The sequence below is a fragment of the Podarcis melisellensis genome (genome assembly GCF_964234715.1).
Source record: "Podarcis melisellensis genome assembly, chromosome: 18".
In the NCBI taxonomy this organism is placed as follows: domain Eukaryota; kingdom Metazoa; phylum Chordata; class Lepidosauria; order Squamata; family Lacertidae; genus Podarcis; species Podarcis melisellensis.
Window position 1 is genome coordinate 10,505,306 of NC_138536.1, and position 12,891 is coordinate 10,518,196.

Here is a 12,891-nt window from a genome sequence, read left to right on the forward strand (position 1 = left end):
TGTGCTGCCAACAGTTCCTGGCCGCAAAGCCCTTCAGCAAATATTTGCTCTGGAGGGAAAGGTGTGGCGGCAGCACAGCTGCTGGTCTGTTCAGAAAGATCGGGACTGCAGAGGCCGGATTCTCTGCCCCCAAGTAGTGTGTGTGAATGTTTGGCTGGAGAATGGCTGCCGAGGACGCCTCATCGCGTGCTGGCAAAATACCCAGTCAGAGCCAAGCCAGCGGGTGCTGCATCCACAATATACATTTACAGCACTCTTATACCACTCTGGGGATGTGGGTGGTGCTGTGGGTTGAAGCACAGAGCCTAGGACTTGCCGATCAGAAGGTCGGCAGTTCGAATCCCCGCGATGGGGTGAGCTCCCGTTGCTTGGTCCCTGCTCCTGCCAACCTAGCAGTTCGAAAGCACATCAGAGTGCAAGTAGATAAATAGGTACCGCTCCAGCGGGAAGGTGAACGGCGTTTCCATGCGCTGCTCTGGTTTGCCAGAAGCAGCTTAGTCATGCTGGCCACATGACCCAGAAGCTGTACGCTAGCTCCCTCGGCCAATAAAGCGAGATAAATAAAGTGAGAGCTGCAACCCCAGAGTCAGCCATGACTAGACCTAATGGTCAGGACCTAAAGGGCATCCTGAGCCCTTTACCTTTTACCTATACCATTCTGAACCATCACAATTTCCCCCAGGTAATCCTGGTAACTGTGGTTTGCTAATAGTTTCCTCACAGCAGCGACTGTGGTCTAGTGGCATAAGATCTGGGAGACCAGGGTTCGAATTCCCGCTTGGCCATGAAGCTCACAGAGCAACCTTGCGGCCCATAACTGTTTCTCAGCCTAACTTCCCTTGCAGTTAATCCCCTGTGGGGATTAAATGAGGAGGAGGGAGAAGCACATGCTTCTTGGGAGAAAATGTGGGATGTAGATGCAATAAATAGAACAACAGAAGCGCAGATCTGGAAGGGACCGTGAGGGGATCAAAACTGCAACGTTGGGAGTTATCAACACCAACTGTCTTACACAGTCCTACATGTTCCTGCCATAAACCCCTTTCACTTTTGCTGATGAACCAGTCAATGAACTTGTATCAACCAGGGATGGGGGGGGGGAGAGAGAGAAAGGGGGCGCTACGCCCAATCCACTCAACCCTCTGGTTCTTGCAAGCATCCTGAGCCCTTCTGTCACAGCACCACAAGTTGCCCTCCAGAGCCAGCCCCACTGATGTGGGTTTTCAAGGGGGCGGGGGGAATAAATTGGAAAACTTCCCGACGCTGCCTCAAAATCAGTTGGGACCTGATTCAGCATCCTGCCCTCACGCTGGGCCAACCAGGTGTTCATGAGAAGCCTGCAAGAGATCTTTAAAAGATGCCGTTCATTAGAACATGGAAACTAACCAGTTTGACTCCTGTAGTTCCCATTGTGTTACTAATCCATTTTTTCAGAAACTGAATTTTCCCATGGAGAAGAAACGGCGGCCGCAGAGGAATATTTCCTGCTCCGCATCACTGCCTGGCTTCCCCCTCGATATTTGCCCTCCACGGCAAGCGGCAAAAGTGCCTCTTTGTTCCCAGGAGACATTTGTGGGGCTGCGCGAGCTGGCAGCACACGTAACTCTGCACATTTATTTTAATGGCTTTTATTTCTCCGCAAGCAGCCTTGGGGAGAAGGGGAACAGGCCAAAACAGCTTCCAGTGAAATAATCCACAGGGTGACTCAGGACTAGCCATTGCTCTGTGAAAGAGAGCAAGCACCCTGTTTGCGTGCAGAAGGTTCAATCCCCAAAGGCTTCCCCAGGTAGGTCTGAGAAGGACTTCCTGCCCAAATCCCTGGAGAGCCACTGTCAGTCAGTGTGGACAATATTGAGCTAGAATGGCCAAAGGTCTGATTCGGCAAAAGGCAGCTACCTCTGTTCCTGTTTAAGCTGGCCGTTTATGGATGACCATGCGGACTAGAATCTTAATTTAAATTTAGGGGAAGGACCCTAGAATTTGGCAGTAGAGCACCTGCTTTCCAGAAGGTCCTAGGCTCTTTTTAATATTAATTTTGTATTAAATTAAAAAGAAAACTTCAACTTTAATACTTATTTTCCTTAAGCCTTAACTCCATGATGTTTTTGTTCCCACCCTTTTTTCCTGCTGCATTACGTGACACATTTACATCCCACAGTTATTTCCTCTCTTGCAATCGGCGTCTTTCCCTTCTGCTGCTTACATTTTGAATCCTGCTTGCGACTTCATTCAGCTGTGATACTCCCTCGAGTGGTCCAAAAGGGGACTCCGCTCTTCAGTAACAGAAAGTCCCGGGTTCAATCCTGGGCAGGGCTTGAAAGGGCTCCAGGGCGGACACCCTGGACTTGGGATACACGGCTGCTTAGGGTCCTGTGACATTCAACTGCTAAGCCTCCAGACCCCCTGGATTTCAAGAAGGGCTCCCCGCTTACCCGCTGCGAACTCCTCGATGGTCATCAAGGGGAAGCGGATGAGGGAGAGGGCTTTGCCTAGAGTTTTCCGCTTGTTTTCTGGGACCACTTGCAGCTGCTGCCGCTGGCACTCGGCCTCGGACCACCGGACCACTGCGTTGAAGAGGCGCACCTCGCGGATGCCAAGGGTGTCCCTCTCCAGGACAGCCACCAGTGTATCTGTCGGGCAAGGAAAGTGGGGCGTCAGCTGCAGGCCCTGGCAATATAGGGCTTGAGGGCAGGGAAGAGGGGCAGCCACAGCTCTCCACAATGTTGCTGGGCAGCCATTTCCACCAGCCACACCAGCTGCCAGCTCACCGTTGTTCCTCATCCCTGATCTGAGAAGAGGCATGCTCCAATCTCTTGCACACAGCAGGGAATGCTATCTCTTTCTTGCAGCATCTAAGATGCTGACGGGACCCCAACTCCCATCATCCCGACCACTGACAACGCTGGGGCTTCTGGGAGCTGGTGCCCCCTGCCCCCTAAAGGGTCACAGGCTCCCCTATCCACACATTAGGGCAAACGGGGACGGTGTGGAGCTGTTTTCATTGCCATTTGTTCTTTCATCCAGGAAAGGAAGGAACCTGGGAGGTTCACTGGTTCTTGAAAGACAGCTTTGAGAAAAGTTTCACAAACTGAAACAACTGCTCTGAGTCGCAGAGAATTCTGGGGCAAATGCAGCTCTCACGTGAGGGCAAAGGCCAGGTCCTGTCAACCTCAGGGCTCAGAGCTGGGCGCGTACTCTCCAGACCAGTCCCAAAACCCCACTGGGGGTAAAATTCCTGCCATCCCTGAGCTGGCTATGGACGATGGGAGTTGCAGTTCAGCAACACCCAGGGACACCCGAGCTAACATGTTAAGCACCTTGTTGGATGAAATATCAACAGGTCAGTGGGACAGGAAGCTCAGAGAGTTGCAACAGCAACACTCCCGACACAGCAAAGGCTGGCTGTTCTAGCGGGGAGCTTGGCTCTCTCAATCTGACACAGCAAAGGCTGGCTGTTCTAGCGGGGAGCTTGGCTCTCTCAATCTGATCTCCTTGCCAAGAAGACCAGAACTTTCCCCCAAAGCAGCCTCACGACCGCTGCCACAGAGGAAGAATGAGGGCTCAAATCTGCACTGATCAGTCTCTGCACATTTGCAGAGGTATGCTGTGACAGAAGGAGGAAGGCAGCACATGGGGCAAGCCAGCCACCGTTGCTACTGTTGGCTTCCCTGCCCTGTTCCCACTCGCCCTTTTCATCCTGCGAGGCTTGGGAGGAATGTAGCAGCACAAACGAGACCTCTGTTGGCAAGCGTCCTGTGTGCACCAGACAATGGGCATTGTGGCATTCGGCTGGTGGAAGACGGAAGGACAGAATGTCCTCTCTGCCGCCTGACGCAGAGACCGACTGAGCTGGGACACAAAATACCGACCAATGAGGCTTGTCTCCTGGTTTACGTGTCGTTTTGCTTCAAACTTGCATGCTTCAATGCTCCTGCATGCATTTAAAATAAATAATAAACAAGACACACAATGCACATAGAAAAGTAGGGTGTAGGGATATGGCAAGGCCAAAACCCTTGATGCACAAGCTTTCTATGTGCAGGAATATCTTAAAACAAGATATTGTACGGTGGAGCATTCAATCATGCAGAGTTTCCCCACTGGCAGCCCAAAGGGGCGCTTCAGCTCAGACGCAAATTGGCACAGCCTCAATCGGTTGCTTCTGGGACCAACTTGGGACCCTCAAAGGCTTGTATCCAAAACAGCAAATGCACACACACCAGCAAACAACACAACGACCATGAACTGCTGTGCCAATCTGCAGGAATCAGATTTGTAATTATGCACATCTGCCCAGGGGCATAGCAAGAACTCCCTCCCCTTTGCTGGAAGTCTTATTCTGCTACTTCTCCCTGCTGGGTGTTGCATGAACTGTTTGGCAGCATACTTTGCAGCCATGGGGACTAGCAACTTGGGTGTGTGTGTGTGTGTGTGTGTTTTAAATTAAAAAAATGCATATCATGAATTTGAAAATGTTCAAGGAGCATTCTGTTAATAGTACAGCGTCCCCTGCCTTTTCCTTTATTCACACAGGCTCAATTCCAGCCCTTCAGGGAAGCCAGAACCCAAGCAGTACAGAGAATTATCCAAGCAACCGACCGACGCTACGATCCCCACTGAGCCTGCAAAGTAGACGACTCACCAAGGTCAATATCTGTGAAGCCTTCTGCGTTGATGGCGTCAGATGTGTTCTTATCTATGTTTTCCAGGCAAAGGCTTGCCAGCTGGGGCTCATCGAAGAGTCTGGCCTGAAAGACAGCCAGCAGGTGAAATAAAAATATACAAGGTTAATTAAAATATATGGGGGGGGGGTGTAACTCTATGGAGGGCAGCAGCCAGAATGCGGCAGATAGACTGGTGACTGGGAGTGGCCACCGGGATCATATAACTCTGGTCCTAAAGGATCTTCAATGCCTCCTAGTCCGTTTCCAAGCACAATTCAAAGTGTTGGTGCTGACCTTTAAAGCCCTAAATAGCCTCAGCCCAGTATACCTGACGGAGCATCTCCACCCCCATTGTTCAGCCTGGACACTGAGGTCCTCCTCTGAGGGTCTTCTGGGGGTTCTCTCACTGCGAGAAGTGAAGTTACAGGAAACCCAGGCAGAGGGCCTTCTCAGTGGTGGCACCCACCCTGTGGAACAGCCCCTCCCATCAGATGTCAAGGAGATAAAGAACTACACAATTTTTAAAAGACACTTGAAGGCAGCCCTGTATTGGGAAGTTTTTAATGTTTGACGTTTTACTATGTTTTCATATGTGTTTGAAGCTGCCCAGAGTGGCTGGGGCAACCCAGCCGGATGAACAGGGTATAAATAATAAAATAATAATAATTGACATTATCTTCTCTGAACTAAGAAGTTCCCAGTGATGCAACCTTTCCACATAGAGTTTGAAAGGCATTGTCTCAGCAAAGAACTGGGGGGCAGTTGAGGTTGGCCGGCACGGCCTACACCACCTTTTCCAACGCCCTCCAGATCAGTTGGGGCCACCACTCTGCCAGTACAGAACCTCCTGTGAAAGCACACCTGCGTTAAGAGCATGAAGGCGTTATCTGCCCTGAGGTTCTTCTTGAGGAACTCCACACAGTGGGCTTCGAGCGCGGGGACGGCGTACTTCTTAGCGGTGTAAAGGGTCGTCATCACGGTCTCCGGCCCTATCTGAACCTCATCTGAATAGAGAAACCTGGGAGCGAGAGCAGGGAGGGCAGAAAGAAAGCACTGCTGCAATTAAAAACAAGGATACAGCCCTAGCATGGAATAAGTTAGCTGCTAGGTATGAAGGGTTCTCCGTGCCCATAAATGGGAGGTTGGGGGGGGGTCTCCATTTTGCACATGACTCAGCAGCAGCCCAGTCATAGCACACCATCAGAAGCCTCCTCTTTCTTGCAATTTTCAGGCACAAGGAGGACTAGAAACCTCTTTTTAAAAATTAAATATGGACCTCTCTGAGTGGAGAGCATGCTAGGCTGGGCAGGGCAGGTATGCGTACTTGCTAAATAACATTTATAGCTTGTTTTGTTATGTTTTTGTTTGTGCTGGAAGCTGCCTAAAGAGGCTGGGGAGACCCAACCATAGGGGCAGGGTAATAATAATAATAATAATAATAATAATAATAATAATAATAATAATAATAGCTGCTTCCAACTCCTCCTCCATTTCAACTCTCAGGGTTGGGTGTGAGGATAATGTTAGCCTGAGGGGCAGTGTCTTGCTCAAACTGCACCTGGCAAGCTTTGTGACTAAGGGTGGGATGCAATTTATACCTGGCTATCCTCAGACCGAGTTTGGCGCTCTAACCACTACACCATACTGCCTCTCAAACAAACCTTCAATTTTTGTTTGTTTTTAAAAAGTATATTCACTTGATTCAGTCTGGCTTTCCACGGTTAAAAGCTCGGTTTCCAAGAGCTACACAAACACACATACACAATCCACCCTCTGGGATTAACTTACTCTTATTTGCTTTTATGCTGTATGTCTACGCTTGTTTTATTAGTTGGATTGCTTTTAACAACCGTTACATTTTTAGGTGTTTATTGTACTTAGTGAACTGTTGGAAACTGCCCTGGGGTCAGGTCGACATGACAAAGGCGGACCGACAAACTGCAGAAATAAACAATAAATGAAATAGAACAAACTCCTTGTGGACTGCAGCCAAAAACATTGGAGCTGAAATGTTCCTTGAAACTCTCTCTCACACAAAAATCTCCGTTCTACTAAAGCAGGGAGCTACCTCATACCGAGTCAGGAGGCTGGTTCTGTCTAACTTAGTATTGTCTACACTGGCTGGAAGCTCTCCAGGATTTCAGACTCAGGGTCTTTTCCTCACCCCCTGGCTGAAGATGCCATGGGATGAATCAGGGAGCTTCTCTCATCAGGAACGGTTGAGAGAGCTGGGCATGTTTAGTCTGGAAAGGAGGAGACTGAGAAGAGAGATGAGAGCCATCTTCCAATATCTCAGGGCTGTCATATAGAGGAGGGAGCAAGCTTGTTTTCTCCTGATCTGGAGGGGAAGACCCAAACCAAAGAACCAAGAAAGGAGATTCCGATTGATGTTAAGAGCTGCTCCACAGTGGAACGGTCTCCCTAGGGAGGTGGTGGACTCACCTTCCTTGGAGATTTTTAAGCAGAGGCTGGCTGGCCATGTGTCCTGGATGCTTTAGTTGAGATTCCTGCACTGCAGGGGGTCAGACTGGAAGACCCTGGGGAGTCCCTACAACTCCTATCAGCCCCAATCAATGCCTGGAGGGCACCATTTGGCGAAGGCAGGCCCAGTGGTAAAGGGACAAACTTAAAGACAAATCTCCCAATCTCTTAAGGCTGCCCAGGACTCAGAAGCACAGCCCTGCTGCCTCGTAAGAGAAAAGGGTTTAATCTGCTCAAGGACTTACAGGAAGGAGGGAGATGGAAAAGAGAACTTCAACAGAAAAGCAAAGGCCAGCTGTAGGGCAGGAGGCCACTTTAAGGTGTTGCACAGAATCTGAAGGCTTGGCGTCTTGAGAATCCTCCCCCCAAATTTCTATATAACCCTGAGAGCTAGTGGCTTTAAAAATAAATTTTAAAAAAGCAGAAGGGAAGCAAGCGCTCCGCTGTTAGAATCCAGCCCCTGGAGAGCGATTGCCTGGTGTTTCTTTGGAGAACTGTGTTCCTCCTGAGGAAGCGGGGGCTTACTTCAGCAAAGCAAGGAAAGCAGCCGGTTCCACGTCGGGTAGTTCTATCTCGGAGGACGTTGTAGCCATCCCGCCATTGAACATGGCATCAAAGACCGCACTGCCCACAGCCAGCACAAACCTGACATTTGGAAAGAACAAACAAGAAGGTTCCGGCATTGACTGGATTGCACTCTGAATCTCGTCCATTCCCCACAACAAGAACCACAAATTAAGATTTTGCTATAACCGTATTGCACAGTGCGCTGCCCTGAAGTTACTCTTCCTCTTCAGAACCTCTGGTGCACAGCTCACACAACAGAGCAAAAAAAACAATGCTTTAAAAAAGGAACAGACTTAGATCAGGTTTCTTTACACTGTGGTTGTTATCAACTTATCAGGCACCCTGACAACCATGTGATACCTGGATGTTACACAAATGTATTGAAAACTACGCTCTTTAGCCCTTCAAACAGGCTGTCAAAAGGTGTTATTCAACATAAAAGAACGAAGCACGAATAAAAACATGACTTCCAAATTCAGGCATTGTAATTCATGGCAGAATAAATTGTTTGTTTGTTTTACAGTGCAAGTTGTGAATATTTAGACTGCATTAAGAACTTAAGTAAAACCCAACAGGCTTTTACTTCTCTAAACACGGGAGCAACAACCATCTGCGATGTGCAGCTACCAGCCTTTACTTCTGCAAAGTTCTGGACGCTCCACCTTCAAGGCAATGGTCTTGCTTAGTGTCCTTAACACGCGGAGGGAGAGGGATAGAGAACCAGGCAGAAACCTTTCAGAACACAATTGCTGCCCTGACATGAAGCAGGTATCACTTCCCTAGTGTAAAAGGGCACAGGAACTTGCAAGATCAGATGGGTTTTGTTTTTTTTTAATTACGCTCCTGGGTACTACAAAAGCTCTATTTGCAAACAGATATACTTTTAACTGCTACAGCAACCAATTAGGAGACATGCTTGCTCAGAAAACGCATGACGTAAAACGCTTGTAGAAAAAATTAATCCATTCCACCTAAAGGCTGGATCATTTTTCTTGCCCAAAGCCAAGAACAACCAGATGCTCAGAAGGAACATCCTGGTGGTTCAAAATCAACCAATTTATCCGCCCAATAGCACATAGGTCTGTAACAAAAGCAAGCAAGCCGAACGCAGACTAGCTGCATCTTTCCTGGGGCCTTTCTGCACGCGAAGCGAAGGATATGGTGCCCTCCTATAAAGCTATCGGTGGACCTAGGTAACTTAGAATTATGGTGGCATATTTCCAGGGCAAGTTTCTCCCTAGTTTTGTGTAATAAGTGGGAAACCAGCCGCAACTCGGAACCTCTAACACAGTGTTTCCCAACCGGTGTTCCGCGGCACACTAGTGTGCCGCGATACATTGCCGGGTGTGCCGTGGGAGGGAGGCGGGCGAGTCGGGCGGCCGAGAGGCGGGGCAGCGGCGGCGGTGAGCGCGGGGCTGGGGCGGGGGAAGCCTTGGCCTCCGCTCGCCCGGTGGCCTCGGTCCGCCTCTCGATCGCGCCCCTTCCCCAGAAACGACGCGCAGGGCAACCTCTCCTTTAAAGAAGCGGCGCCGTCGGAAGACTGAGGTGTCCCCACGTGAGGCGCCCATAGGCGGCCCGAAGAGGCAGAGGGTGCCTCGTCGGCTCTAAAGCCCCCAGCACGCACCCAGGGTTGGACCGGCCGGGAGAAGCCAGACGGATCCCCGCACGGAACACACCTGCGAGCTAATCGGCGGAGTGGCCGGAGGAGCCCTCCCGTGCTCCCCCGCCGCTCAGCCGCCGCTGCCTCCCTTCTTCTCCCCAAGCTCCAGCCGGCAGGAGCTCGCCTGTGCCCTTCGGCTGCCCACCTCCCCTCCTTCTTCCCGCCGCTCCTGCCATGCTCTGCTACCCGCCGCGCCTCGAGCCCACGCTCTTCCCTGCTCCCCAGCCGAGAGCTTGGCGTCCCACCAAAGTCCTCTTCCGCAGCCTGTCCCTTTAAGGGCGCTCGGACCCCGGCCCTTAAGCAGGGCGCCGGGGGAGGGGCCTGGAGGGAGGGGGAGCCGCCCCCGCCCCTCCTACGCAAAAGGGAGGAGGAGGAGGAGGCGGAGAGCGCCGAAGCCTTCGGAGTCAGGAGCCTCCAGCTGTCGCCTGGACCCCATCAGGGCTAAGGGTCACGTGGTCAGGAGGCTTTTAATTTGGAACGGAGTCAATGGGCAGGGGAGATGCTTTGCCATTAGTTTGTTAGTAGGAAAGACAGAAGGTCCCTTTGCCAACTCTGATGAAGCCTTGTTTGCATGGCATGCACCCCCCACACACTTCGCAGTATTCGCATCTTCAGGACTAGTGCCATGGGCTCTTTGTTATGGTAAAGGTAAAACGGTTCCATCCGCCTCTCTCTCTGCATTGGGTGCGAGGAGTTGGTGCCCATCAACCCTCGTTAGACTCCAACTCCTACCAGCCCCAGCTGGCATGGCCAGTGTGGTCTGGGATTGTAGGACTGGATAGTCCAGGGACACCTGGAAAGCCGTGGCTTCTCCACCTCTCATTTAAGGGTTGAGAGCACAACAGCCTGGCCAGGGACAATTCTTGCCTCTTTAGCCATATACACGCTCTTGGGGAAGTTACCTGGCCTCTTGCTGATTCCTGTAACTCTGATGCAGGTTGTACCTGGCAGAGAGAGCTCTTCTCAATCACTCTGGGTATGGATGTGACCACAACTGAGAAGACTGGTCACATTGCAGGCTGGCAGAACATGAGCAAGCCTCCTCCATCCCAACCATACACACCTTTGTTCTGTTTTATTGGGCAGGGGGCTTTGTTTCTACACCTCGGGGGCTTTGCAGGTGAAATCTTGTGAGACACTGGTGGGAAGTGAGCTAAAACACTCAGATATTGTTTAAATCAACACATCAAAAAACTGAAGGCCAGTTGCCTCAACACGAAGACTCCCGAGGCTGGTCTTGTGACATGTAAAATAATTAAACTGGGGCAAGATGACGAGCTTGTTCTTGATTTTTCTAAAAGCACATGGCCAATTCTGTACCAGCTTGGACCTGAAAAAATGTGCAGGGTGAGCTTTCTGTGCCAGAGACTCTTCGTCAGGAGACTATTGTTTTCACCACTACAGAGAAGCAGTCTGTTTAGCTGGGGCAGTAGAGTTCGTGACATCCTATGTTCATAAATCAGAGAATTGTAGGGTTGGGAGGGACGCTGAAGACCATCTATTTCAACCCCCTGCAATGCAGGAATATGCAGCAGTCCCATACAGGCGAGCACACGCGGGGCGGCGAGCGAGCTCCCTCCCACATCCCATCGCCGCTCGCTTCGGCAGGCCGGCCGTGCTCCGCGCTGGTGTCGGCAAGCCTTGCGCACCCGGGGGATCTCCCCCCGAGAGCGCAAGGCTTGCGGGCGGCAGCTGGCAGCACGGAGCACGGGGCGCCCTTCGGAGGACGCCCCATGCTCCGCGCTGGTGTTGGCCAGCCTTGCGCACCCGGGGGATCTCCCCCCGAGAGCGCAAGGCTTGCGGGCGGCAGCCGGCAGCACGGAGCACGGGGCGCCCTTCGGAGGACGCCCCATGCTCCGCGCTCGTGTTGGCAAGCCTTGCGCACCCGGGGGCGCGTGGGGCGCCCTGAAACAGAGGGTTCCCCATGCTGCGGACTGTAGCCTGCCGCCCGATGCGCGGGACGCCCTGAAGCAGAGCGCCCCTCGCGCCAGGCAGACATGGGCCAGCCCCACAAGCTCGGGGGACAGCGGGGAGGCGCAGCACCGCCATCCCACTGTTCCCCGACCTGGTTTGGGGGGGGGAAATAAAGGAAAAAAAATTTCCTTTATTCCCCCCCCCCCAAAAAAGTAGGTGCGTCCTATGGGACGGAGCGTCCTAAAAATACGGTACTTACTATTTCATAATAAAGTAATTATAAAATACCGGTACTTTCTTTGTGTTTATTTGATGCCTATGAAAGAGAGTTACTTTATATATAGTCAATATAGGCACAGAGTTAATTTTTTTAACATTTTCTAATGGTGGTGTGCCTCGAGATTTTTTTCATGAAACAAGTGTGCCTTTGCCCCAAAAAGGTTGGGAAACACTGCTCTAACATGCCAGAATTGGAGCTCACTCCTTGCTAGCTTACAGCTCTGCCTGCAAGTGCATCAGGAAAGCCAGCGGCAAATAAGCAAACTCATTTTGTTTCTAGTCTGCTTCCCATTAAATATAATCCCACAGCATAGTGCAACCTGATTAATCCTAGTGAGATCCATAATTCATAAAAACAAAATCAATAGCATAAGACAACAACACAGTCCAGCAAGGATGCATTTGCGACCTCATGGGAACCTAAGAATCAGCCTTACAGCTCAGTAGGGCCTACACTGGCTTGCAGCAGCTCTTTAGGATTCCAGGCAGGGAATATTCACCGATGTCAGGAATTGAACCCGGGACCTTCAGCATCCTCTTTAAACCCCATCCCACAGATGCTTCCTTGCGGGTTGCACAGCCATTTGTCCCTATGAAGCCTCCTTCCACCCCACAGCCCTTCTCAGCAGCAAAAGCCTCCAGCAGCCGCCCCACCCCAGTCACACCCACCCACACACCCCTCTCTCGGACCCACAACTGCCCCCCTCTCCCCACGCTTCCTGTCCCATAACTTTACCCATATTTTCATAACAAACAACAACTATAAAGAACAGCCAAGTCCATCACATCCAAAGAATGACAGCCTATGGGGGGGGTATGTGTACAGCACAGTTCTCTCCGCCCCCCAATCATACTCAAAACCCCACTGTAAGCTGCCCCCCCCATAATAACGTGCCCTTAAGAGCCCTCCAAATTTAACTGTTCTCAGCCTCCCCCTTGAAAAAGGCCCATGGCTCTGTAAGAGGCCCCTACGCCCCATGGCCATTCCCCTCTTTCCACGCCCCTTTAAGTAGGTCAGCGGTGGGGGGGGGTTGTCCCTCCCTTCCTGCCCCCCAACCAGGGGTGCTAACTTGAGTAAAATATGGGGGGGGGAGGCAGATAAGTCCTGTATAACTGGCCACAAGACATAGTGCGCTCACACTATCTGAATGGCAATGCCCATTGACTTGGGGGTGGGTGGGCGTGAGACCCCCTCCCTCAAATATATCATTCATTCATAAAATTTGCACACCGCCTACTCCGGCAGCTCTCAGGGCAGTTGCAACACAAAACCACAACATAAAAACGCGAATGCTGTGATCATTCATTTGTGCCCCACCCATCCGA

At 51.2% G+C, this 12,891-nt stretch overlaps 1 protein-coding gene across 4 annotated transcripts in view; it reads right to left on the bottom strand.

The window, feature by feature from the left end:
* The window catches only part of BTBD2 (BTB domain containing 2), a 30,728-nt gene that overhangs the window by 9,684 nt on the left and 8,153 nt on the right, over window positions 1-12,891 (bottom strand). For 3 of the 4 annotated variants that reach the window (XM_081895725.1, XM_081895724.1, XM_081895723.1), the window contains exons 2-5: window positions 7,671-7,790; window positions 5,526-5,682; window positions 4,643-4,748; window positions 2,433-2,630 (exon numbers count right to left, since the gene is read on the bottom strand). In XM_081895725.1, coding sequence (XP_081751851.1) covers window positions 2,433-2,630; window positions 4,643-4,748; window positions 5,526-5,682; window positions 7,671-7,790 — 581 coding nt within the window. The remainder of the gene's footprint in view (window positions 1-2,432; window positions 2,631-4,642; window positions 4,749-5,525; window positions 5,683-7,670; window positions 7,791-12,891) is intronic. The other variant, XM_081895726.1, reaches the window with a different exon arrangement.